At 42.4% G+C, this 26,384-nt stretch overlaps 3 protein-coding genes across 3 annotated transcripts in view; 1 reads left to right on the top strand and 2 right to left on the bottom strand.

The window, feature by feature from the left end:
- Positions 1-1,758: 1,758 nt before the first annotated feature.
- Positions 1,759-24,215, bottom strand: LOC126945863 (NACHT, LRR and PYD domains-containing protein 12-like). The gene is made up of 7 exons (XM_050775875.1): positions 24,047-24,215; positions 23,817-23,922; positions 22,185-22,274; positions 14,287-14,454; positions 11,975-12,154; positions 11,173-11,343; positions 1,759-11,038 (listed from the first exon to the last, which is right to left on the bottom strand). The coding sequence occupies exons 1-7, from the start codon at positions 24,213-24,215 to the stop codon at positions 11,029-11,031; spliced, it is 894 nt and encodes a 297-aa protein (XP_050631832.1). The 3' UTR covers positions 1,759-11,028.
- On the top strand, positions 17,145-18,292 carry TEX13B (testis expressed 13B). Its single transcript, XM_050777395.1, is given in 3 exon segments — positions 17,145-17,640; positions 17,750-17,972; positions 17,975-18,292. Coding segments are annotated over 3 exon segments (936 nt in total). The 5' UTR covers positions 17,145-17,181; the 3' UTR covers positions 18,229-18,292.
- Positions 23,920-26,384, bottom strand: part of LOC126945862 (uncharacterized) — a 37,969-nt gene continuing 35,504 nt past the window's right edge. The window contains exon 6 of the mRNA XM_050775874.1: positions 23,920-25,478. Coding sequence (XP_050631831.1) covers positions 25,117-25,478 — 362 coding nt within the window. The 3' untranslated portion in view covers positions 23,920-25,116. The remainder of the gene's footprint in view (positions 25,479-26,384) is intronic.

Genomic DNA, 26,384 nt, shown 5'->3' with positions numbered 1-26,384 from the left:
TTCATTCTAATCTTTATTTTTCCCCTTATGGCAATGGCTAGAACTTCCAGTAGAATACTGATCAGATGTAGTGAGAGGAGACATCCCTGCCAAACTTAGGGAGTAAACCTTCAACATTTCACCAGTAGGCTGGATATTAGCTGTAGTGTTTTTTGTTTTTTGTTTTTTTCTTAAGTAAATCCCTATTTATAGGCTAAAAAACTTCCTAAATATTCTTAGTTATTATTTTTTTTATCAGCAGTGAATGTTGGAGTCTGGCAAATGATTTTCTTCTGCATCTATTGATATAATCATGTTTCTTCTTCAGTTTGTCCAAATGATAAATTATGCAAATTTGTGAATGTTGCATCATCCTTGCATTTCTAAGATGAAGCCCAATCGTTCATAATCATCAATTATATATTGCTGGATTTTATTTGCTAAAATTTTAAGTTATTTTTGCATCTATCTCTATGATAGATATTGAGGTATAGTTTTCTTTCCTTGTAATATCTTTTTCTGGTTTGGGTAGCAGGGTAATGTTGACCTCATAGAATGTTAGGAAACGTTTACTTCAAATTTCTCAAAGATTTTGTGTAGAAGTGGCATTTATTTTTTCTTCTTCTTTGTGTAGAAGTGGTGTTTGGTAGAATTCACCAGTGGAGACATTTATGCCTAAAGTTCCTTTTTGGGAAGGTTTTCAAATAAAATTTAATTTCTAGGTATTGGGCTATTTAGGTTTTCTATTTTTTTTCTTGAGTTAGCTTTGGTAGTTTGTGTTCTTCAAGGTATTTGTCCATTCAATCAAATTTATAGAATTTTGATATAAAGTTATTCATAATACTGCCTTATCTTTCTAATGTCTGTAGGATTGGTAGTGGTGGCCCACTCTCATTCCTGATATCGGGAAGTTGTGTCTTCTCTTCTTTTTTTTCCTAATCAACTTGCTAAAGGTTTATGAATTTTATTATCTTCTCAAAGAACCAACCTTTGGTTTCACTGATTTTTTTCTATTTTTTTTATTGTACTGATTTCTTTTTCTATTTATTATTTCCTTTCTTCTACTTACTTTGAATTACACTTGATTTTCTTTTTCTAGTTTCTTATTGTGGAAGCTGAAGTCAATGACTTAAAACTTTTTTTTACTAATATAGCTGTTTAGTACATTTCCCTCAAAGCACTGCATTGCCTATATTCTACAAATACATGTATCTTATGGTTTTTCATTCAGTTTAAAATACTTTATAATTTCCCTTAAGACTTCCTTTATGAGCCATTGATTATTTTAAAATGTGTTATTTATTTCCAAATATTTGGGGAATTTCCATATATCTTTATTTTTTAAATTTAATTCCATGTGGTCAGAGGATATACTTCATGTGACTTGAATCCTTTAACTTTATTGAGACTTGTTATATGACCCAGATATGGTCTATCTTGGTACATTTTCAACACACACTTGAAAAGAGCATGCTTTCTGTTGTTTGGTTGAGTATTACCGAAATGTTAATTAAATCAAGTTATTTGTGTTGTTCAAGTATTCTATATTCTGACTGATTTTCTGTCTCCTTGGTCTAACAATTAGTGAAAGAGAGGTGTCGAAGTCTCTGCCTACAATTGTGTATTTGTTTACTTCTTAGGTTCAGCCAGTTTTTGCTTCATGTATTTTGAATGTCTGTTATTAGATACATGTATAGTTAGCATTGTTATGTCCTCATGATGAATTAGCCTATTTATCATTATGAAATAGCTCTCTTTATCTTGATAATATCCTTTGCCTTGCAGTCTGCTTTCTCTGATAATTATATAGTCATTCTGGCTTTTTTAAAATTAATGTTAAACATCTTTTATGTTTAACCTATTTGTGTTTTTATGCTTAAAGTATGTCTCCTACAGGCAACATATAGTTGGGTTTTAAACAATATTTTTTCCATTCTACCAACCTCAGCCTTTTAACTGGATTGTTGTGAGACCATTAACTTTAATATGATTATGATATGGTTCTTTTTAAATCTACCATCTTTTTTTTATTTGTCCCAACTCTGCCTGTTATCCAATGTACAAAAAATTGTTGTTTCATATATTTTGCTCATTTTTTGAGTTGTTAAGATGGCAGACTAAATCTAGTAACTGTTACCCCATCATTGCGAGAAAGTGGAAGCACTCCAAGTTTTGTGGTTCTCATACTGATTTGTTGTTCTTTACATTATGGATGTTAGCCTTGTGATTTATATGCGTGCCAAATAAGTATTTTCAGTTTGTCACTAGTCTTTTACTTATATATATTGTGTACTTTTTCATAAAGAGGTTTTATGATGTTATCAAATCTTTCGTTCTTTTCCTTTGAGTTTTTAATGTCATGCTTATAAATCCCTGCCCCTATATTTTCTTCTAAACCATCACGTTTTAAAAGAATAAAAATGGCATTGTGATTTTTAGCTCCAGATTAACTGCAAGAACAAACCAGTAATCCTGAAAGGACCCACAGACCTTCCAAAGGAAGTGGACTGCTCCTGCAGGACCCAGGAGACACCCCAAATACTGTAAGTGCCCCATCTGCAGAAGTTGGAAAGGGAGACCCTCCTCTCCTGAACACACATCCCCACTGGAGAAGCTGAAGATCTGTTTGCGGGAGAAGTTTCTGATTTTACCTGGAGCTAAGTCAAGTTAGAGAGCTGAGCCAAGCAAAATACAGGGGTAGAGGAAGCAGCAGAAAGGCCCTGGGAGCTCGCTGGGTCCCCAACAAGCCCATTCCTGCCTGGCACCATAAGGATCCATCAGGAGGGTGGCCAGAGGAGCAGGGGGTAAAACTCCACAGGGAGAAGGAAATCTCTAGCTGAACTCTGTAACAATTTGAATGGCGTGAGAAGCCTCCTGGCCAGAACTCGGGGAGGGTACAAACCCAGCTTACAGACTTCACAAGTGGTAGAAGAACTAAAGCCCTTTTCTTTCGCAGTTGGGAGGCAGAAAGCCTTGGACAACTTTTCAAGCCTGTCTTGCCCTCTGTCTGAAAACAGACTCAAAACTGTGGCGGGTGGCACAGTACAAGTGAGACTGGCCCTTAGGTTTGCATGGGAACTGGGCGAGGCCTGTGACTGCCAGCTTTCCCCCACTTCCCTGACAACCTGCATGACTCAGCAGAGGCAGCCATAATCCTCCTAGGTACACAACTCCAGTGACCTGGTAATCTCATCCTCATCCCCTGCAGCCACTGTAGCAAGACCCGCCCAAGGAGAGTCTCAGCTCAGACATGCCTAGCCTTGCCTGCACCTGATGGTCCTTCCCTACCCGCCCTGGTAGCGGAAGACAAAAGGCATATAATCTTGGGAGTTCTAGGGCTCCGCCCACCGCTGGTCCCTCTTCACACTACTACAGCTGATGTTTTCTGGAAAGTGCCACTTCCTGGCAGGAGGCCAACCAGCACAAAAATAGAGCATTAAACCACCAAAGCTAAGGACCCTCATGGAGTCCACTGCGCCCTCTGCCACCTCCACAGGAACAGGCGCTGGTATCCATGGCTGAGAGACCCATAGATGGTTCATGTCGCAGGACTCTGTGCAGACAACCCCCAGTACCAGCCTGGAGCCGGGCAGACTTGCTGGGTGGCTAGACCCAGACGAGAGACAGCAATCACTGCAGTTTGGCTCACAGGAAGCCACATCCACAGGAAAAGGGGAAGAGTACAATATCAAGGGAACACCCCATGGGACAAAAAAATCTGAACGACAGCCTTCAGCCCTAGGCCTTCCGTCTGATAGAGCCTACCCAAATGAGAAGGAGCCAGAAAACCAACCCTGGTAATGTGACAAAAAGAGGCTTGTCAACACCCCTCAAAAATCATACTAGTTCACCAGCAATGAATCCAAACCAAAAAGAAATTCCTGATTTACCTGAAAAAGAATTCAGGAGGTTAGTCATTAAGCTAATCAAGGAGGGATAGAGAAAGGCAAAGCCCAAAGCAAGGAAACCCAAAAAATGATACAAGAAGTTAAGGGAGAAATATTCAAAGACCTAGACAGCTTAAAAAAAAAGCAATAAAAATTTCAGGAAACTTTGGACACACTTTTAGAAATGCGAAATGCTCTGGAAAATCTCGGCAACAGAACTGAACAAGTAGAACAAAGAAATTCAGAGCTCGAAGACAATGTCTTTGCATTAACCCAATCCAACAAAGACAAAGAAAAAAGAATAAGAAAATACGAACAAAGCCTCCAAGAAGTCTGGAATTATGTTAAATGACCAAACCTAAGAATAACTGGTGTTCCTGAGGAAGAAGAAATTTCTAAAAGCTTGGAAAACACATTTGGGGAAATAATCAAGGAAAATTTCCCCACCCTTGCTGGAGACCTAGACATGCAAATACAAGAAGCACAAAGAACGCCCGGGAAATTCATTGCAAAAAGATCTTTGCCTAGGCACACTGTCATCAGGTTATCCAAAGTTAAGACGAAGGAAAGAATCTTAAGAGCTGTGAAACAGAAGCACCAGGTAACATACAAAGGAAAACCTATCAGATTAACAGCAAATTTCTCAGCAGAAACCCTACAAGCTAGAAGGGATTTGGGATCCTGTTTTCAGCCTCTTCAAATAAAACAATTTTCAGCCAAGAATTTTGTATCCAGCAAAACTAAGTATCATATGAAGGAAAGATACAGTCGTTTTCAGACAAACAAATGCTGAGAGAATTCACCATTACCAAGCCTCCACTACAAGAACTGCTACAAGGAGCTCTAAATCTTGAAACAAGTCCTGGAAACACATCAAAACAGAACCTCTTTAAAGCATAAATCACACAGGACCTATAAAACAAAAATACAAGTTAAAAAGTAAAAATAAAAAACAAACACAAAAAATCAAAGTATGCAGGCAACAAAGAGCATGATAAATACAACTGTACCTCATATTTCAATACTAACATTGAATGTAAATGGCCTGAATGCTCCACTTAAAAAGATACCGAACTGCAGAATGTGTAAGAGCTCACCAACCAACTGCTGCCTTCAGGAGACTCATCTAACACATAAGGACTCACATAAACTGAAAGTAAAGGGGTGGAAAAAGGCATTTCATGCAAACAGACACCAAAAGCAAGCAGGGTGGCTATTCTTATATCAGACAAAACAAACTTTAAAGCAACAGCATTAAAAGAGACAAAGAGAGACATTATATAATGGTAAAAAGTCTTGGACAGCAGGAAAATATCACAATCCTAAACATACATGCACCTAACACTGCAGTTCCCAAATTTATAGAACAATTACTAACAGACTTAAGAAATGAGATACATAGCAACACAATAATAGTGGGGGACTTCGATAGTCCAGTGACAGTACTAGACAGGTCATCAAGGCAGAAAGTCAACAAAGAAACAATGGATTTAAACTATACCTTGGAACAAATGGACTTAACAGATATATACAGAACATTCCATCCAACAACCACAGAATACACATTCTATTCAACAGCACATGGAACTTTCTCCAAGATAGACCATATGATAGGTCATAAAATGAGCTTCAATAAATTTAAGAAAACTGAAATTATATCAAGCACTCTCTCAGACAACAGATTCCAGGCTTGCTCATTTTTAAAACTTCCGTCTTTCTAAATGCATCTTCACGTAAAGGATCTGTGTCAAGGCTGTGAAAAAGGGAAAAAATCTTGCATTAAGTCAAGCCAAGAGATGCCTACAGTAGCTTTCCTATTCCCATGGATAAGATTCCAATTCACACTTGCTCCATGGCACCACTGAGTTACTTCATCCACTCAGTTACCTACCTCCTCCTGCAGCCTTAGCACCTTTCCTTGAGTCTCAAAAGATGAAAGATAAAATTCTTAACTCTTTCTCTTGAAATATCAGTCCTGTCCCTCCCTGCCTTGTCCAAAGCCCTGCTCCATTAGTCCATTAGTTTTTACTCCTGTAGCTGCAACCTCTTCCTCTCTATGGGTTCCTTTCTATAGGCCTACAAATCTGCCTGTCTCAAAACAAGGCAAAAAAGGAAAAAAACAAATCCCTGCTTCTTCCAGTCCCACAATTGCCTCTAGCTACAACCCCGAATCTATTCTCCTTTTCATAAACTTCTTTTAAAGGTAATCTCATCTCTCTTTCTCCATTTGCTTATTATCTATCTCTTCAAGTCACTACAATATGGTTTCCAGCCCTACCACACTACTAAAACAGCCCTTGACAAGGTCTTCCATGACCTGCTAATTGCTAAATCCAGTGGACACTTCACAGTGCTCATCCTATTGGATCTCTCTGCTGCATTTGATACTGTTGAGCACTTCTTCCTTGAAATTCACTTCTTCTTTAGCTTTCAGGACACCATTCTCTCCTGGTTCTCTTCCTAAGTTTTCCTTTCCATATCCATCGCTTTAAAATTGGTGTTGTCTAGGGCTTATTCCCCAGAGAGGTTTTTCTCTTCTCACTTTTCCTAGTAGATCTCATGCACTTTCATAGATTCAGCTATCACCTCTTTGTGGATGATCACTTCCCAGGGCACACTCCTACATCCAACCACCTACCTACTAGAAAACTTCTTGAGCATCTGCCTCCCACCCCACCCTTCAAACTCAGTATGTGTAACCATGATTAAAACCCACTGACTACAAAAGAATGTACAAGCTCTTTCAAATGTGTAGCAAGGTATCACTTTTCGTTTTTAGTGGATAGAAGCTAATCTTTATCTAGCAAAGTGAAATGAGTGACCCTGTTAGTTATGTAATTGTAGGGTAAGTAGACATTTAATGCCATTGAAGTGTAACAAGACCTTTAGAATTTTTTGAGTGATTTAGCAAAAGTTGTCTTGCTTCCTGATAAGTAGAACTCGCTGTTGGGGAAAAAGTGGATCAATTTGCTTAGGAAGCCCAGAGGTCTTTTGGGAGTTAAGAGACCAGTTACCTACAACCTCTTCTTTCCAAATTTAGAATTAGGAATATGTATCAAGATGAGGAACAGCGTTTCATCCAAAGTCCTGTGCCTGGGAAGGCACGAAGACTCCGAAATAAAATTACCTTGAAGAAGAAGACTTAAGTAGTATCCCTGGCTCAAATCAAGGGCCTACATCTTTATGGGCAAGGCCAGGCTTCACCACATATGTACCTGTGGCTGATGAAAGGAGCTTCTCTAGACCCAGCCACCATGACATATATGGTACTTCATAGAACAACAGCTGCACATTTGGGTGAAGACTAAGATACCTGTAACTCTGCAGCCCAAGTGTAATGCCACTGCAGGCAAGGCTGGCAGGGATGCTGGACCAGCCAGGGCATCTCTGTCCAGTCACCAAGCTTCTGTTGGACTGTGTAGGGTCAGTTCTCAAGATCAACCCGATGTGGCAGTGAGAAATAGCAGCAACAGTAGAAGGCTTCTCCATCTAGCTTTGAAAGCAAAACTGGCCCCATCTTTGGGGCCAGTTTAGAAAGTTGGGGTGAGGAGATGCCTCAAAATGTACTACTACTAGGGCATGTGAGAGAAAAAGAGATGACTGAACTTGTATTGAGAATTCTGCTAACAGGTCTTACTCATCACACATGGCATACAAGGTCCTGACTAACTCCCCAGTCTCATTTCTTGACATACTCTGCTTTGCACTTTATGCTCCAGCAATACCAAAGTTCCTAGAGATACCCCAACCTTATCCCAATCAAGTACCATAAACCATGCTATTTATCGTCTGCGTACCTTTGCTCATGCTATCGCCTAAGTCTGGACTACCTTCTCCACTTTTACCCCCGTTGCCACTAGCTACAGTCCTAAGACTCGACTCAGGTGGCTCTTCCTCCAAGAAGCTTTCCCTGACCCTCCTGGGCTAGGTTGATTGTATCCTGCCATGGCTCTCTTAATAGCTCATGAGTGTGTCATTGCATTAATCAATTTATGTGCCTGTCTCTACTACTAAGACCACTGGCCCCTGAAGAGCACAGGTCATGTCTCCTATCTTATTTATTCTTGTCTCCTCTGCACCTGGCACATCTGTCTGGTACATAAGAGATATTCAGCAAGTGGAAAGATTATGGAATGAATAAACATTAGTATTTTTTTTTCCCCTTTGAGGCAACCTCCTCTTCTTTTCACTTGACCTTCTGAATGTCAAAAAACCTGTTGTTGCTTTTTTTTTTTTCTTTTTGAGACAGAATTTTTACTTTGTCGCCCAGGCTGGAGTACAGTGGCATGATCTCAGCTCACTGCAATCTCCGCCTCCCGGGTTCAAGCGATTCTCCTGACTCAGCCTCTCAAGTATCTGGGATTACAGGCATGGGCCACTACGCCCTACTAATGTTTTTGTATTTTTAGTAGAGACAAGGTCTCACCATGTTTGCCAGTCTGGTCTCAAACTCCTGGCCTCAGGTGATCGCCTGCCTTGGCCTCGCAAGGTGCTGGGATTACAGACACGAGCTACCGCACCCAGCCAAGACACCTGTTTTTTTGTTTTGTTTTTTTGTTTTTATTACATATCATTAACTGTCTCCTTGCCTTGACCCCAAATTACTAACTGATCTTCTATATGTACTTACTATATGCAAAGCACTGTGCCAGGAAGTTTACAGGGGAAAATAAGGTGAGGAATAGGATTCAGACCCTGCACTCAAGCAGGTCTTAGAAAATAACCTTCCTCCAACCTTTCCAATATTCAGATACGACTACCCATTCTAGGAGACTCTCCTGGATTTATTCCTGTCCAACTCACCACACTAAATGATCTATATATTCTACTCACTTTACTTGGGTAAGCATATATTTATATTGACTTCAGTTTTGTCTGATATACACTCTAACATTTAAAATGTATTTGAAGTCAGCAAATTGTGTCTACTTTGTATGTGTGTGTCCTTTATTTTGTACTCAGAGCTATTATTGCACACTGCTATCAACTGGATTGACAATTTTAAGGGTTTGAAGGTTGGACTGAAAACACAATGGAAGTGTATTGGTTAAAAGACAAAGCATGAGCAAAATAAGAAATGCCACAACAACTTACAATAAAAAAAAAATGGCATGCCATCACTGACAAAATGATTTCTCCTTTCTGCTACTTAGGAACTTTATTATAGCATCAACACTGTGGAATGCTACCACATTAAATTACTCTACATTTAAAGAAACATTAAGGTTGATTGTTGAGCTTATTTCAGCCTGTTGATAATAAAGATTCCATCCACTTCTTTCTGAGAAAGACACCACAGACATTCCTAACCTCTGAGGCTTATCATGTTGTAAATAATTCCCTTTGCTTGGGTAGGAATCACCACACTCTTGGGCCTTCAAAACTAACAGACTTCACCTGGCTAGTAGAGAACCAGCTTCTGTTTTAGCCAGACTCGTAATCAGGCTTTTATGCTGTTCTCATTTATCCATCAAATTGGCTTTGGAATGTAGAATTTTTGCACTCGGCCTTTACTTTCCATTATATGTTCCAGTTCTGAATGCCAGAAACGAACGGCCATTTGGTCACTGGTTAGCTGCCAACAGAGCACTGCTGTATTTTAATTAAGAATTACTTTGTGTATAATGCCAGCCTGCTGAGCTGACAGACAGACACTGACCAGAGGGGGCCAAGACCTCCATCCTCTGTAACTGCACCATTATAGCTTCATCCCTTGAGTGTTGGAAGACTCTCAAAATGTATACCTCAAGTCCTCTAGCAGTTAGAAGTGGAAATGGAAAGAGGGCAACATTTATAAAGTACCTCCTATGTGCAAAGGGGTTGTACTAGGCACATTCATAATTGCAGTCTCAATTCAATGCCTATGTTAACCCCAGATAGTCAGGTACTAGCATTATCACCATTTTTTAGACAAGGATACTAACATTAAGCAAGCATGGTCAGATAGCTAGTAGATGCTAGACCTAGAATTTAAGCCAAACCTAGCAAATCCTAAATCCTATGTTCTTTTTCTTACACCATGTTACTTCCTTTAGCAGGTTGATAACAGAGAAGACCGTCCTTTGCCTCTCCCTGATCATGTCCAGGGAGGATAGGCCTATTGGCAATTTCACTTACTTTACTAGTAAGATAAAGTAGGCTTGGCCTGCCCTCAGCTTTTCTTCTCTTTCCTCACTACAATGGGCTATGACCAAACCCAATATGCCTGTCTTGACCCCTTCCCTTCCACTTCCCTCGCCAGTGACTTACTAGAATGTCTGAAGTTTACATATTGGATGTATCAGTGCATCACATAACATCTGCACTCCAAAATCCTTGAGGTCGTTTCCACTTAAGTCTAGCAATGTTAGGTTCTCATCTCTGTTGAGGACAGAGGCGAGGGCTCCACAGCATGCATCTGTGAGATGACATTCTGCTAACCTGTGAGTGATCGAAGATTCAAGAAAGTAATCGCTTTTATCACAAGTTCCCAGTGGCCCTCCCTTTCAAATACAGTCTAGAATAGAGGCCCAGTAGACAGAGTCCCTGTGCACATACCACAAAGTCTGTAGTTTACAACAGGGGCATTTCAGCCCTTCACACAGCACCCGCATGCCCTCGTCCCCTAAGGCATTGTCACTGAAGTCAAGGTCTCTCAGGTGTTCATTGGTGTAGAGTGCATTGCACAAATCCTGACAACATGCCCCAGACAGGTGACAGGTCCACAACCTGCCAGGAAGTAAGGTAGAGAAGGCTGGCATCATTGCATCTGCCCTGGGTCACTTTAAGAATTGTGTTTGCCCATTAGAAAAAAAAAAAAACAACAACAACTTAAGAAATCAGAGTGTCATGCAAAAAAAAAATTCCCTTGGGCCAAGGCCAGGGAGAGACTGTGGAGAAAGAATGATTTATTCCCTGTAAATTATTTGGTTCTTCATTTACTGCTTCCTTGGAGATTTATTCACCAGGCCAAAAAATACTCATTTAATTTTGGGAGTTGCTGAAACATCAGGAAACTTTGCCCATGGCTATAGTCCACGATACTTACGCCAGATCTTTTAAATGACAGTCAGGCTGTTTTAATCCTTCACAGAGCAATTTCAGTCCCATATCTTCAATTTTGTTATTAATCAGAATCAGCCTTGTCAGGCTCCGGGTGGAGCTCAGGACTTGGGCAAGGGGTTCACAACAAGCTGCAGAGAGGGAATATTCAGAAAGCTTAGAGGGATGAGGAAGACAAGGTGGCTGTTATCTATGGCAGCAGGGTGTCCCACTGACTCTCAAATCCCAAGGCCCATGAGAAGGACAAGGACAAGCAGACACTTACACAAGATTCTCAATTATACCCTTTGTGTGCTGCAGACCTTCATAGAGATGCTGTACTCCTGTGTTCCCCAAGACATTGGCAAACACAAACAGCTCTTTTAAAGCCTGACTCACTTGTAAGAAAGAAGAGAGCTCCACACAGCTAGCATCTGTGGAGTGACAGGTGCTCAAGCTATCCAGAGAAAAAGAAAAGAAAAATCAGCCTCTGCCATCATTTTGGCTTCCTGGAAATGTTCTGCCCATCTGCCCACTTAGCTAAGTCCTCGCCATCCTTTAAGTTCTAGCCCCTGCCCTACTTTCCTCTCAGAACCTCTTCCTGAGGTGTCTAGCTCACAGTGACCTTCTCCTCTCCCCTGGGCTCATCTGGCATTTCAAATGATTTTGTGGAATTTGACACACATCTGTGTCCTAAGGACAGCCTTGTCATTTGCAGAACTTTTGGTAACTCCACTCACATCTAGCCCAATGTTGGGTACATAGTAGATACTCTTTATATAGTTAATATTTAACTGTCATTCCTATAAACATACACAGCTGTGGTACACTAGATAGACCATGAGATTTGGAGACAGATTTTGGAGTCACATTCTGACTTATTAGTAGTGTGACTGTGGAACAGTCATTTTTCTCCCTGAACTCCAGTTTCCTCATCTGTACAATGAGGATTTTAAAAATCCACCTTATATGGTTATTGTAAGGAGGGATTAAAGTGAGATAACTTCTAGCAAGCACCAAGCACATAGCAGGCACACAACAAGTTCAATAGTCATTACATGACACCAGATAAGTTCTAAGGAACTTACTCTAGTTTCTCCACTTTGCAGTTGGAATGTCTGAGACCCACACAAAGATACTTCACCCCTATGTCCGCCAAGGGATTTTCACTCGGGTCCAGCTCAGTGAGGTCTGGGTTGCAAATAAGAACACAAGAAAGATACCTGCAGACAGCTTCTGAGCCTTCTGGGAGAAGGCTAGCACATAACCTGAAGGGAAGGGTGTACAGAGACAGAATTGACCACTTTTTAGTGTACTACTCACTCCCTATCAACAATATTGCATGAACACAGAAAATCAAGACCCACAGATACAAGATGCCCAGTCTTGAGCATGTCACAGCCCCTTATCCCCATGGCAAGGACTTGGGCAATAATTTCATAACAATATGTCCCACAGTGGAAACTCAGTAAATGTTGACTGCCCAAGAAAAGGTTGAGAGAAAATATTAAGAAATCTAATCTCATTTTAAATCCCTGTATGAATTTAACACTCTATCTCATATCTTCTTTCAAATCCCAGGAGATGAATCCAATAATCATAAATTTTATAAGCAAAAGGTCTTTCTTGTGGTTCACGTCTATAATCCCAGCACTTCAGGAGGCCGAGGTGGGTGGGCTGCTTGAGCCCATGAGTTTGAAAGCATCCTGGGCAACATGGCAAAAGCCCATCTTTAAAAAACAAAACAAAACAAACAAACAAAACTAACTAGGCATTGTGGCACATGTCTGTAGTCCCGGCTACTCAGGAAGTTGAGGTAGGAAGATAGATTGAACTCAGGAGGCAGAGGTTGCAGTGAGCTGAGATCATGCCACTGCACTCCAGTGAGACCCCATCTCACACACAATAATAAGGTCCTTCTTTTCCTCTTATCTAAATATCATTATTAATTTGCCATCTTTAGAGAGGCCCAGCTCATAATATTATTTCTTTGTCACAAAGAGTGGTTCTTACTGATGTCCCTATCTTCTTAATCTTTGTTTCTCCATATTAAGTAGTCCAATTCCTTGAACCTTTTTCCATCAACTTTTTCTCCTATCGCTTTCAAGAATTTCTAGATATACACTACAGCCTTTAAATCTTTCCATTGTTTCTTTTCTTCTTCTTTTTTTGTTGTGGGGGGAGATGGATTCTGGCTCTGTTGCCCAGGTTGGAGTGCAGTGGCACGATCTCAGCTCACTGTAACCTCTGCTTCCCGGGTTCAAGCGACTCTCCTGCCTCAGCCTCCTGAGTAGCTGGGACTACAGGTGCACGCCACCACGCCCCGCTAACTTTCGTATTTTTAGTAGAGACGGGGTTTCATCATGTTGGCCAGGATGGTCTCGATCTCCTGACCTCATGATCTCCCCGCCTCAGCCTCCCGAAGTTTTCAAAGTGGATTTCAGAACACTCGAATGCTAAAGAGCTTTTGCTTAAAATAATCCCATATTGTGATGATTAATTTTATACGTCAACTTGGCTAGGCCATGGTACCCAGATATTTTGTCAAGTATTATTCTAGATGTTTCTGTGAAAGTACTTTTCAGATGAGATTAACATTTTAATCAGTACATTTTGAGTAAAGTAGATTATCCTCCATAACATGGTTTGGCTTCATCCAGTCAGTTGAAAGCCTTAATAGAAAAAGACTGACTTCCTCAGAAAAGGGAGTTCTACCACCAGACAACCTTCAGGCTCAAACCACAACATTGACTCTTTCCCAATTCTCTAGCCTGCTGGCCTACCATTCAGATTTTGGACTTGCCAGTCTTCATAACCGCATAAGCCAATTTTTAAAAATAAATCTGTTTCTGGCTCTGGCTCTCTCTCTCTTTCTCTTTCTCTCTCTCCACACACACACACACACACACACACACACACACACACAATTAGTTCTGTTTCTCTGGAGAACCTTGACTAACATGTATAACACTTTTTTTAAATTAATGTGATTATCGTGGACTTGAAGTCAGACACATCTGAGGTTTGAATTGGGCCTTTGCCATATTTTTTACCCTGACTACATTGGACCTCCTCCATTTTCTCATCCGCAAAAATAAGAATAATAATCTGGACCTCTCACAGCTATTGTGCAGAGCAAAACAATTTGTGCATACTCAGCACAATGCTTACTACTCAATAATTCCTAAACATGAGTTATTATTATTGTTATTGATAATATTTCCACTTAAAATGAAAATTGTCTTCCTAAACTTGTTACACAGAAACAACTTTAGGGACTGCCACATTTATTCCTCCTCTTCATGACTCCTTGAAATGTGTTTTGATCCTAAGACATCCGTCTTGAGTTGCATATTTTTCAAATATTCTTGCAGAATGAAAACTAACAGTTACAACTTACTTGAGCTTCTGTAATTTGCAATTTGTATCTTTTAAGCCTTCACAGAGCAATTTCAAAGCTGAAGCTTCCAGTTTTGTCTCACTAAATTCCAGTTCGGTGAGCCACTGATTGGTGCTAAGAACAGCTGCTAGAGCCCCACAAGAAGAAGAGATAAGGCGCCAGAAAAACCTTTAGAGAACAGAAGAATGAACTCATTACCATATTCACACTCTCCTCCAACAGAAATAGAAATTGACCCCCAAAATAAGAATATCAAATAACAAATTATCCTGCTACAATTACCTCAATGTCTGTAATACACAGTTGGGCTGTTTTAATCCTTCACACAGAAGTTTCATTCCTGAATCTTCGAGGGTATTTTTTACAAATTCTAAATCTGTCAGATGCTGGTTAGTTTCAAATACTAAGGAGAGGTCCCTACCACAAGAAGCTGTGAGGCGACAGAAAATCAAATCCGTCTGTGTGGAGAAAAAGTACATTTCATAAACAAACAAACAAAAAATAGGATATCTTTAGAGATACTTGCTAGCACCTTGCTGATGTAATAAATTATTTCAATTCATTCAATAATTAATATATTGGGTGCTTAGCACTGTGCTAGATGTTGAAAACACAAAGATAATTAAGACACAGACTAAACCCTCAAGGAATCCCCAGTTGATGGAGAAAAATGACAAGAAAATCACAGATTACAATACAGTGTGAAAAGTACTGCCAGACATATGCACAAGTTGTTATGGGGACATAAAAGGGTTGCACAATTCAGCCTAGCTTGACGTGGGGTCTGCAGAATCAGGAAATACAAGAGGAAGAAATGTTTGAACACTATCATGAAAAGGGAATAGAAACTGTATAGGAGTTAGGTGAATGAAGAGAATGGGAGTGGAGAGAGCAGGAGGGGATGAGGAACAATCTGTACATGCACAGAGTAGCCTGTGCAAGGGCCACAGAGTAACACAGAAGATGATTCGTTTGAAAAACTAAAAACTACTTGCTCTGGTCTATCTTAAAAGACTATATAACTATTAAGAGGGATTATCACCCAGGCTGAAGGAAGGGTAGGATTATAGAAGTACTTTCCAAGTACTTAAAAATTATTTACAATGATCAGCTGTTACTGGGAGAAACTTTTTTTTCAATTTTGAAAAACGTAACACATGTTTATTATAAACAATTTTACAATAGAGAAAAACGTAAAGAATATTTTTTAAAGTACTGTATTCCTATTACCCAAACATAACCACTGTTAAAGTGTTAGTATATAACTTTCCAGATTTGTGATGTATGCATACATATAGTTAGTTATATGCTCTTTATAACAAGCGAAATTAGAGAAAAATGTATTTTAAAAAGTTAAAAACTTTTTTCGAACCTCCAGTCCAACCCCACTTCCCAGAGATAACTAATGTTGAGTCTGCTATATATCCTCCCTCATTCTGTTCTCCAAGATTATGGAAACATAAAAACATATGCAACCACACATACATAATTTCAACATTTTACAAATATGGGATCATAGAAAACATTACTCTTATAACTTTACATGCCCTTTTGTCATTGGCCATCATCATAGACCCATAGGTAGAAACAGATTCAGTTACAGTACGATGTCATATGATAAGTAGCAACGTTGGACTCGACCTGAGATTTGTCTGGTTTGTCTTGTGGGTCTCAGAAAGTCATCCAAGTTTTTTTGGTTTGCTTGTTTGTTTGTTTGTTTGAGACGGAGTCTCACTCTTTCGCCCAGGCTACAGGGCAGTGGTGTGATCTCCGCTCACTGCAACCTCCGCCTCGCAGGTTCAAGCGATTATCCTGCCTCAGCCTCCCGAGTAGCTGGGGCTACATGTGCGTGCCACCACACCCGGTTAATTTTTTGTAATTTTAGTAGAGACGGGGTTTCACCATGTTAGCCAGGATGGTCTCGATATTCTGACCTCGTGATCCGCCCACCTCGGTCTCCCAAAGTGCTGAGATTACAGGCATGAGCCACTGCGCCTGGCCGAAGGTTTTAAGAGACATATTCATATCCCTTTGATGGAAGATCTCTGATATTTCAGGTTTTCGTATAAAGGTGTATTTGTGCTACTCCTAACCCTCTCCCACAGTTGCTTCAAGATTCAAAAAGTTTCAGTGGGAGAGGAGTGGGAGAAGGGGTCATGGGAGGAGAGTGAGGAAAGAGGAGCTGGGGGAGGAAGGGCGGGCCAGGATTTGTTAGGGTGTCTGGGATGTTTAGCCCTGAGCAAATAGAGAATAAGCTCCGCCCCTGGCTCCACCCTCTTCCCCCAAGGGCAACTGAGGGGTTGGGGCTGTTTCCTGCTCTGGAATATTCCATTTGGGGGGCGAAACTCCCCTGGCATGGGACAAACCATTATGGTGGGGAGGGATGAGTCTTCAACGTGTTCACAAATACTTTTTTTGGTTCTAAGTCCTTCCGGACCACTCCTGTTTCTTTCAGCCTTCAAGGTCTCCCAACCATGTGGCGGGTTCCCTTATGTCCCAGTGGAGTGGCAGAGGCCATCCTCACTCACTCCCTTTCAACCCTACAATCTCTGGAAATTGGAACAGTCCCAGTGTAAAAGCCTCCACGGTTGGCCCTGAGGCTTCTTTTCCCTCGAAGCCCTAGAAAGAGGCCACCCTCTCTTCAGGCGTGTTAGGCAGTGAGGTTGACCTGTACTTCCCCTGGCCCTTGGCTGAAGAGGTGAGGCCTGGTGGGAGGTGCCCTAGGGTAGGACTAGCCTGTCAGAGGGTCATTAGGAGGGTCTTGTCAGAGAGTGGAGGGTGGGGGCAAGAGGGTGGGAGAAGACTGATGAAGGGAGGGGCTAAGGGGGAAGAAAGGAACCTATTGGCTGCTCCATCAACACAGGGCTAGTGAAACCGTTAAACCCCTAGGCCATCATGGCCTTGAGACCTGAGGACCCCAGTAGTGGGTTCCGGCACAGCAACGTGGTGGCCTTCATCAACGAGAAAATGGCCAGGCACACGAAAGGCCCCGAGTTCTACCTCGAGAATATATCCTTATCCTGGGAGGAGGTGGAAGACAAGCTCTGGGCCATCCTGGAGGACAGCGAGGTGCCCAGCGAGGTCAAAGAGGCCTGTACCTGGGGCAGCTTGGCCTTGGGCGTGCGCTTTGCCCACAGGCAGGGACAGTTACAAAACCGCAGGGTGCAGTGGCTGCAAGGCTTTGCCAAACTGCACAGATTAGCTGCGATGGTCTTGGCCTCAAACCTGACGGAATTCAAAGAACAGCAGGAGATGGAATGCAATAAGGCGACCTTCCAGTTGCGGATAACCCAGACCAGCCTTGCGGAGGCGCAGAGAGAGCGGGACATGCTGAGATGGAAGCTCCTCCATGCTGTAAGATCCCCCGAATGGCCCCTGCCCAATGCCCCTGCCCTGTCCCAACCTGCCCGGACCCCCTGCCCTGTCCCCAGAATGTGTTTCAGCTCTGCCTACTTCTCTCCAGGAGCTGGCATCTCCCCAGCGGCAGGGCCAGGCTACAGTGTTTCCAGGCCTGGCCACTGCCAGAGGGGATTGGACAGAAGGAGCAGGTGAGCAGGAAAAGGAGGCGGTGGCTGCTGCTGGTGCTGCTGAAGGAGAAGGAGAGGAGAGGTATGCAGAGGCGGGGCCTGCCCCTGAGGAGGCCTTGCAGGGGCTGGGAGGAGGCTTCAGGCATCCTCTGGGAGCTGTGGAGCAGGCAAATTACACCTTTGGGGGGCAGAGGGAGCAGGATCTCAGGTCAGCACAAACAGCCCTGTCTTACTTCTCTGGGCCTGGGTCCACAGCCTCACTGGAGCCTCTTCCTGTCCAGCTCCCTACCTCATTCACATACTCATACCCATGCCCTTTGTCCGCCTTCTCAGCCATACCCACTACACCCCCTTCACCAGCAAAGGTCCCAGCACCGGTTCCAACTCAGATGCCTTCCAACTGGGGGGCCTCTGATGCTAGCCTGTGGTCTGATGTGGGGGCCCAGGGAATAGACCCTCAAGAGCCCCCAAGAGACAGGAGAGACTCCGAACCTCATCAACAGAGAAGACCTCCAGTGTATCGCAGGCCAGGGGACTGGGACTGCCCGTGGTGTAAAGCTGTGAATTTTTCACGGAGGGAAAATTGCTTCCTCTGTGGGAGGCGAATCTGGCTGCAAAGGCCTCAGTAAATTCAGAAATGTAAAATAGAACAGAAATGTATCTCAATGGGAAATCAGTCTTCAGGGGGAGAGGGGAGGGGTGGGAGGGGGACTGGGTGAAGTGGGGGAAAGGGGATGAGTGGGAAGATTGGACAATGGGGTGGGGGGACGTGGGGTTGTGGGTGGGAGGATGTAGATGACAGGCAGGGAGAGACATGTTTTAATGACTCCCTTTGTATTTCAGAGTATTAGTAGTCAACACTCCAGAACTACTGCAGTTTTTATTTGTGTGTGTGTCTCTAGCTCCCTATCTTAAGTGCCTGGTGGACCTGGGCAGTATGTAACACCTCCACTCCCTCCCTTCATGTAGGCCTTAGATAATTGGAGCAGGAGTGGATATTTGACCAATCCTGAGCCAAATGAATTTTTTATGTTAGAAAATCTGAACAGACAGGCAGATTCCACAGTCAGAATGGTGTTGGGCAATGAAGCAGTGGGTCACTTGGAGTTGGGGCCAGGGTCAGAGCCATGGACACCAAGGCCATAGCTGAGGCCTGGCCCTGGCTGTGGGGAAACAGAACTGGATGCTTTACAGAGTCAAGTGTCTTTTAGAGGACACCAGTATGAGGTTTCAGGGAGCAGACAGGCATAGAGGAGTTCATCCTGTGACTCCAGAGAGAGGGAGAGAGTAGTGGTGGCCCAATCACTTTTCACTTCCTGTAGTTGTGCTACATGAAAATCTACTTTACACAGATCCCCTTTACTTTAAACTAATTTGAGTGAGTTTCTGTTCTGAGAGCAAGATTATTTCCAAGTCAGACGTTTGTACCAGAAGAGCAATTGTGAACAAAAGACCATTAAAGAAAATGGTGGGACTTGCTGGGGAGTTGCATCAGGGTGTGGTGAGCAGTGGAGATTCCTGAATCCCAAGAGTTTCCATGAATGAACTGGATAGGAAGTTTATTCATGCTCTGAGTGAGTTATATCACAAGAAACAATCAATTCATGCTCTGAGTGAGTTATAGCACAAGAAACAATCAAAACAGGCCTGGGATGAACCCCAGGTTCATCCTGACTCAAATCAACACAGCAGAGATTTGCCACTCCTAAGGGAATCCCTTAGACCTACCTACAGAAGACACCAGCATCATGCAGGTGCAGACTGCTATGACTGTATGGCCCCATGATAGGAGAATCCTTTCCAGTACCCAGTGAGTAGAACCTGGGACAGTCAGATCTGAAAAGAGAACCGCCACTGCCAAGGAGGTGAATCAGCAACTGATAGTGCTCAGAGGGTTTGCTGGTCTAGACTATGAACCAAAGCATGGTGCCATCTTGAGAGATTCTGTCCCCCAACCCACCACCGCAATGATAAATGTGGGAGGGAAATCTGGCTACAAAGCTCTCAGTGAATTCAGAAATGTAGAACAGAACAGAAACATATCCCAATGGGAAATCAACTTCTAGAGGGAAGGGGTGAGGTGGAGGAGGATAGGAGTGGGTAGGGTAAGGGGGTAGGTGACAGGTTAGTCTGCTTCTCTCCCTCTGATGACTAAGTTTTGTTGATGGGGGCTACATGTATGTTTTAGCCCACAGGTGGAAGGATGAGAAGGAGCTCCACCTGGACCAGACTGAGACACAACTGAAGGAGCCCTGGACATTGCCCAGGACCTGTGGACATAGAGACTAAGAAGCCGTCATGGCCCTGGGACATCTCTGCTGCAGCTAAACTTGATTTTTAGGTTTTTTCCTGTTGGGGATGAACAATAATCAGGATTGAGGGTCAGGTTCCTAGCCTGCAGTTTTCAGAAATGTCTTTGAGTTTCTTTATACATCTCTAGGGCAGGGTTTCCTAATCTCAGTACTCTTGACATTTGGAGCTGGATAATTCTTTGTTGCAGGGGGCTGTCCAGTACATTGTAGGATGTTTAGAAGAATTCCTAGCCTCTACCCACTAGTTGCCAAGGGCATCCACCCCTCAGAGCCCGGGTTGTGACAGCCAAAAATGCCTCCAGATACTGCCACATGTCCACTAGAGGGCAAAATTGTCCCTGGTTGGAAAATGAGGTACTTAGGAGTAGTCAGAACAGGGGAAGAATTAGGAGAAAAAGGTCAATGAAGCTGAGGGGCCCTCTCATATAGGAGCTGAAAAGTATCCATTGGGTCTGGCATTTACTTTGGATCTTCCAGCAGATCTAGGGGAGTGGCAGGGGCAGAAGCCAAACTGCAGAAGTGAGGAGTGAGTGAGGATGATGTGGAGTCAGTGAGGGAGGCTCTTCCTCAAGGATTCTTGGCTGTGAAGGGAAGGATTGAAGTGGGATACTCAGTTGAGAGAGGATTTTTTTTTCTTTCTTTCTTTCTTTTTTTTTTTTTGAGACGGAGTCTCGCTCTGTTGCCCAGGCTAGAGTGCAGTGGCGCAATCTTGGCTCACTCCAACCTCTGCCTCCCGTGTTCAAGTGATTCTCCTGCCTTAGCCTCCCGAGTAGCTGGGACTACAGGCATGTGCCACCACGCCTGGCTAATTTTTGTAATTTCAGTAGAGATCATGTTAGCCAGGCTGGTCTCGAACTCCTGACCTCAGGCAATCCACCTGCCTCAGCCTCCCAAGTGCTGAGATTACAGGCGTGAGCCACCGTGCCTGGCCGGTTCTTTTGAATATGGGAGAAATTTGAGCCATGGAGAAGGAGATAGCTGAAGAAAGCTTGAAAATGCAAAAAACATGTGAAAGAATGTGGTAGATTTTGCATACTGTATCAGAGGCATGGCCCCTGTATTGTTAAATGAAAAAAAAAAAATTCATGGACAAGGTCGCGTTTGTTTTTGTAAAAAAAAAAAAACAAAAAACAAAACCCAAAGTTTTGTGTGTATATGAATGTTATAAATTTATATATTCATGTTTGTCTTATGTTACAGTTTTATGTTTGTGTAAGCATATAAAATGGTCTGGAAATACATTTAGCAAACAAGGTACCTGGCGGGCTCAGGGTCAGGGGATAGGAGGCAGCAGGGTATGGGGATATAGGGTGGGATGGGGTATGGGGCAGTTGGGTGGAGGGCTTTTCTTTCTTTATATACTTCTGTGTTATGAAAGTAAAATAAGTATTCACAAAAATACAAAAATAAGTGAATTTACTGGCTTGGGTGGCTTGGGTTGCTTGGAAGGGCTGCCTTTTCCTTTGGGACTGGAGGAAAGAAGAAGAGCAGACATTGATCTACAAGGCAAAGGGGTGTTAAAACAAGGGGGCACCTGCTTGTGTGTGTGTTGTGGACAAAGTGCTTGGAAGTAAGTGAAGATGGAAGGGCAGGGCAGGGGTGGGATCCTCTTCAGGTACTTTGGGGAATAACTAGTGGGTGAAGATGGGAAATGGAGGGAGAGAAAAGGATCGTCAAGCTGCATGGAGTAGGATAGGACCCAACTGAAAGAAAACTAAGGGGGAGAGCAGTGGCAGTCTAGGAGGAAAAGGGGTGGCAGATCCAAGTGGGGCAGCACACCCAAATCTATCTCTCAGGTGTTAAAACCGTCCACTTACTCATTACAGAAAAACAGTACATACAAAAGGGGAAAAGGCAGGATGGGCGGGCAGAGATCTGTGCCTGACTCCTTCCTGCTCCTTCTAGGCCTGTAGCACATCTCTTCATTTGTTGCTCCACTGTGGAGAAGCCGAAAACTAGCTATATTTTATTTTCAGGTCCAGTCAGCTGGGAGTGCAATTTCTAGCAACCTAATCTTTACCTGCAAATACCTAAGAGTTTAAAGCAAAGTTCAACTTACCTCAGGTCTTTGATTTTACAGTATGGATTACGCAGTGCTTGGCAGAGCAGGTGTAGCTGAGACACTGGCAAACTGCACAGCTGAAAGGACCTAAAAGAGATGAGGAAATAAAAAGTAATTTAAAATAAAACTTTAAGTAAAAGGCTTATTTGACTTTTGTTACTTTGCTAGTAGTACTAATTTACCCCTTCCCAAAACCTTAAGAAGTATTACCCCATTTTGCAGATAAGGAAATTTGGGCACAAAAAGTAATCTGCACAAGGTCACATAGGTAGGTACAGAACTGAGGTCATTACTCAGGTCTGACTCCAAAACCATGTTACTATGTGCCAGGCACTGAGGTATGCACTTTATTTTCACAAATTATCTTATCTGGCCCTTAATCCAATAACAAGTATTATAATCACCGTTTTGCACATGCTCTGAGACATCAAGTGACTTGCCCAAGCTAACTTTACAATATAACTGGTTCTTGGTTGTTAGTACTAATAGAAGAATTAATAACAATAATTAAAAACCAGGAAAGCTCAATAGTAAACTTTTACATAGCCAATATGCTTGGGAAAGAAGAATGTTGGGTTAAATTTTTGATAAGAGTTTAAACCCTCTGACAAAGGCAATAAGGGTTATGGGGGAGGACTCCATCTAAGGTTGACTTTCTGAAAACCCAGAATGAACCAGAAGATGCTTTGCTTCCATCAGTGTTTCAACTTTAAATGTATCAGTCCATTATTTTACTTTATAATATACAGCTGGAATAAAGCTGTATATTATATACATACACAGAATTGGTCAAGGCCTTGTAGGCAAGGTCTTTCACAATTCTGAGTCCATTAAACCTCCCCCTCTAGTTCCAAACACAAATTTTTGTTAATGCCTCCCTCCCTCTCATTTCCCTCAAACCCACATACCCCATGCTCATTTCCACCTTTATGCTATTGCCCACTCAAGAAATACAACTATAAGTGATACAACTTGAGTTATTTCATTCCTCAAGTGGAGCTTTCTTCTGATCCCTCTCCTCCCAGTCCCCTGCCCCTCAACTGGCCTGAAAACTAAGGGAGAAGCATTATCAATCTTAATCCATATTGAGAACTGACTTACAGCATTTTCTAGATAACACAGGTATAAGTCTTCTTTGCTGCTTTAGTCAATAAGCCAGTGGGACTGTATTTTATGGTATACAGAGTCCGTATTATAAAAGTAATTTACCTAAGCCTCTTTCAACTTCAGCTCATGACCTTCTGTGAAGTTGCAAGCTCTGGTGGAAATAACCAGGATTTATAGCAAGATCATACAGGAGTGTACCTCTGCCCCTTACTAACCTGAAGTTCCGTGAGGCCTCAGTGATGAAGTATATGTAGAGGAGAGTGACAACCAATTGAAAGTTAGGTTTTATACCTTTTTCCAGAATGGTCATTACACCAAAATAGCAGAGTCCTGAATGATCAACTTGATGACCTTACATGCTCATAACACTTTAGAATTACAAACCACATCCACACAGTGACAATGAATACTAATACACACACACACACACACACACACACACGCACACACACACAGAGTGACTAGTACAGTCCCCATTGTCTGGGAAGGCCAAAAACTGGAGGAAAGAATGGATATACACACTGATTAAGTGTCAAGGCTAGTGGCACGAATGTTGAGGCTCGCTCTTCCTCTTCAAATCCAAGTAGGTGCTGACACGTCAGAGACACTTGACAGGTGACTGTGACTGCTTTTTACACAGAAGGACATAGCCGGAATGTCCATTTTTGTATAGGTAGGTTAAAGCAGTATAATTGACTGTAAATCATCAATTATCCTTTTTGCATTTTCTTTTTCCTGAATCTCATACAAACAGTGAAACAGGTCCACCAGCTCAATCTGTAACCTAGAAGCCTTATCCTTTATTTCTCTCTCAGTCCACTTCAGTAACCCCTCTCGAAGTCCTGGGGAAAGTTTTATTCCAAAAGTAGTTTCCACAGCCTTTCCTTTCCCTTTATGTAAGAGGCCAAATAAGAATTGCATCATTAGTGATGAAAAACCTTTTCCATATTGTTAGAACATTTCTTGCCACATTTTCTCTGCTTGATAAAAAAAAAAAAAAAAATCCAGCTATTGTCATTCTTCAGGGCATGGAAGACAGCAGTCAAGAACTCTTGGAAACTGAAGTGAAGGAAAGTATAGACACTGACAGCTCCTTCAGCCTTTTTCAAAAATCGACCGAGAAAAATGCAGTTGGTATCACACACTCCTATCCCATGTCTTCTGAGGTCACTGACTGCAAACAAAACCTGATGGTTTTGCAGACCTTCTGCAGCCAAATAGCAAAGACCCCACAGGCAACTTTGTCCCTCCCATACTGAGATGCCTGTAAGGGTTTTGAGGCACTTGGAAAAGTAGAATAAATACACATCAGTCATGGTCTGAAGTGACCTCAAGAGAGTCCTGTCACCATCTCCCTGTGACTGCAGGACACTGCATATCATCCAGGAGACGATGGGAAGTGAAGACATAAAGTCAAGGTCCTCATTCTCTCAAAGATCGTAAAAGACTTTCATTGATGTATTAGCACCTGAAAACTGGCTCAGTAAATATGCTGTCTTTTCAGTATCTGTAAACCGTAAGATCTCTGCCTGGATAGGTTGTTTTAACAGAGTGGAGCTTCATGGTTGTAGGCCGGGCAGTTATCAGGAGGGAGGAATCAGGGAGCAGTTTTTTCCTCACAAAACTGCACAAGAGACCCTCTACTGGCTTCCTCTCCTGGGGGTGAACACTAAGATCCTCTTCTTGGTCACCAACAGGGTCCTGCAGGTCAGGAAATCCATCGAGAATGAACAGAATCTTCTCTGGATATATGAGAATAGTGTCCAAGATTGGTCCATTTATATCTTGAAAAGTGTTAGTGATAAGGTCAGCAGCACTAAGGTTAGCAATATGGCAGATTTCTCTCAGTTGACAGAGATGAGATAGTCAAACCTCCCTGGAGTGACCGTTCCTGCTGCCCAGTCAAACATGAACTTGTGCACCACAGCTGTTTCCCAGTCCCAGCACATCCCTGAAGCACCACAGTTCGGGATGAGCTGGAGCCCTCTTCACTAGGATCAAATACATGTTCCATGTCAATAAAATGATCTTGTTGAGGAATTCCACATGGTGTCTCTTCTGATATACCATGGTCTTTTACAAGAAGCAGTTGTGATTCTATATGCTTGCCATGGTGATAACATTTATCAACTCCTATCTTTAGGTATTTTTCTTTTAGATGTCTTCTGAATATTTCCCAGTAATCTAATGTGGTGACAGCAAGAGTTAGTAATTACAGAATCCCAGACAACAACTCTAACTAGTACCTCCATCACCACCATCTCCACTTAGATGTCCCAAAGGATCCTCAACTTTACATGTCTAAACCTGAGTTCTTGATTTCTATACTCCTCTGTCCCCGCACACAAAACCCTCCTCAGGCATCTTGTCAAAGTTAAGTGGTGCTATCCAGTTGCTCAGAAAAATGTTATGAGTACTTTTCCTTCAATCCTCTACATCCAATCAATTAGCAAGGCCTAACATTTATACTTTCAAAATAAGCCTCGAATCCATTTATTTACCACTATATCCTCAAATACCACCCAAGTCTAGGGCACTGTCACCTCCTTCCTAGACTGACCAAATAGCATCCTACTAATCTATTCTTGCCCATCTACTGGTTCCTTCCTATGCAGCAGCCAAAACAATCTTCTACAGATACCAATTAGATCATGTCACTTCCCTGCCCAAAATCCTTCAAGAGCTTTTCATTGTTCTTGGTATAAAATCCAAAATTCTCATCCTACAAGGTGTTCTCATGATCTGGGCCCTCTCTACCTCCCCTCCTCAGCCTCATTTTTTATCATTCTCTTTTCTGCTCTCTACGTTAAAGACACACTGGCCTACTTTCAGTTCTCAAAATGCCATGTTCTCACCTACTTCAGGGACTTTGCACTAGCTAATCTTTCCACCTGGAACATTCTTCCTCCTGCTGTTCCCATGAAAAGCTCGTTTTCATCCTTCTGATCTCAAATATTACTTCCTAGAAGAGGATTTGTTTGACCACCCAATTTAAAGGAGATCCTCTCTACTATTTCCCTTACTGGCACCATATTTTTACCTTTATAGCTCTTATCACAATTTATAACTGTCTTGTTCATTTACTTTTTC

The sequence above is a fragment of the Macaca thibetana genome, chromosome X, assembly GCF_024542745.1.
Source record: "Macaca thibetana thibetana isolate TM-01 chromosome X, ASM2454274v1, whole genome shotgun sequence".
NCBI lineage: Eukaryota > Metazoa > Chordata > Mammalia > Primates > Cercopithecidae > Macaca > Macaca thibetana.
The sequence above is the reverse complement of the archived record's forward strand: the minus strand, read 5'-3'. Positions and strand labels throughout refer to the sequence as shown.

Coding starts and splice junctions, on each gene's coding strand:
- LOC126945863 (XM_050775875.1), bottom strand. CDS start 24,215: ATGCAATTCTTATTTGGCCTCTTACATAAAGGGAAAGGAAAGGCTGTG. Junction 23,923..24,046: donor GCTGGTGGACCTGTTTCACT/GTTTGTATGAGA, acceptor CTGTGTAAAAAG/CAGTCACAGTCACCTGTCAA. Junction 11,344..11,974: donor TGCAAAGTGGAGAAACTAGA/GTAAGTTCCTTA, acceptor TTCTCTGGATAG/CTTGAGCACCTGTCACTCCA.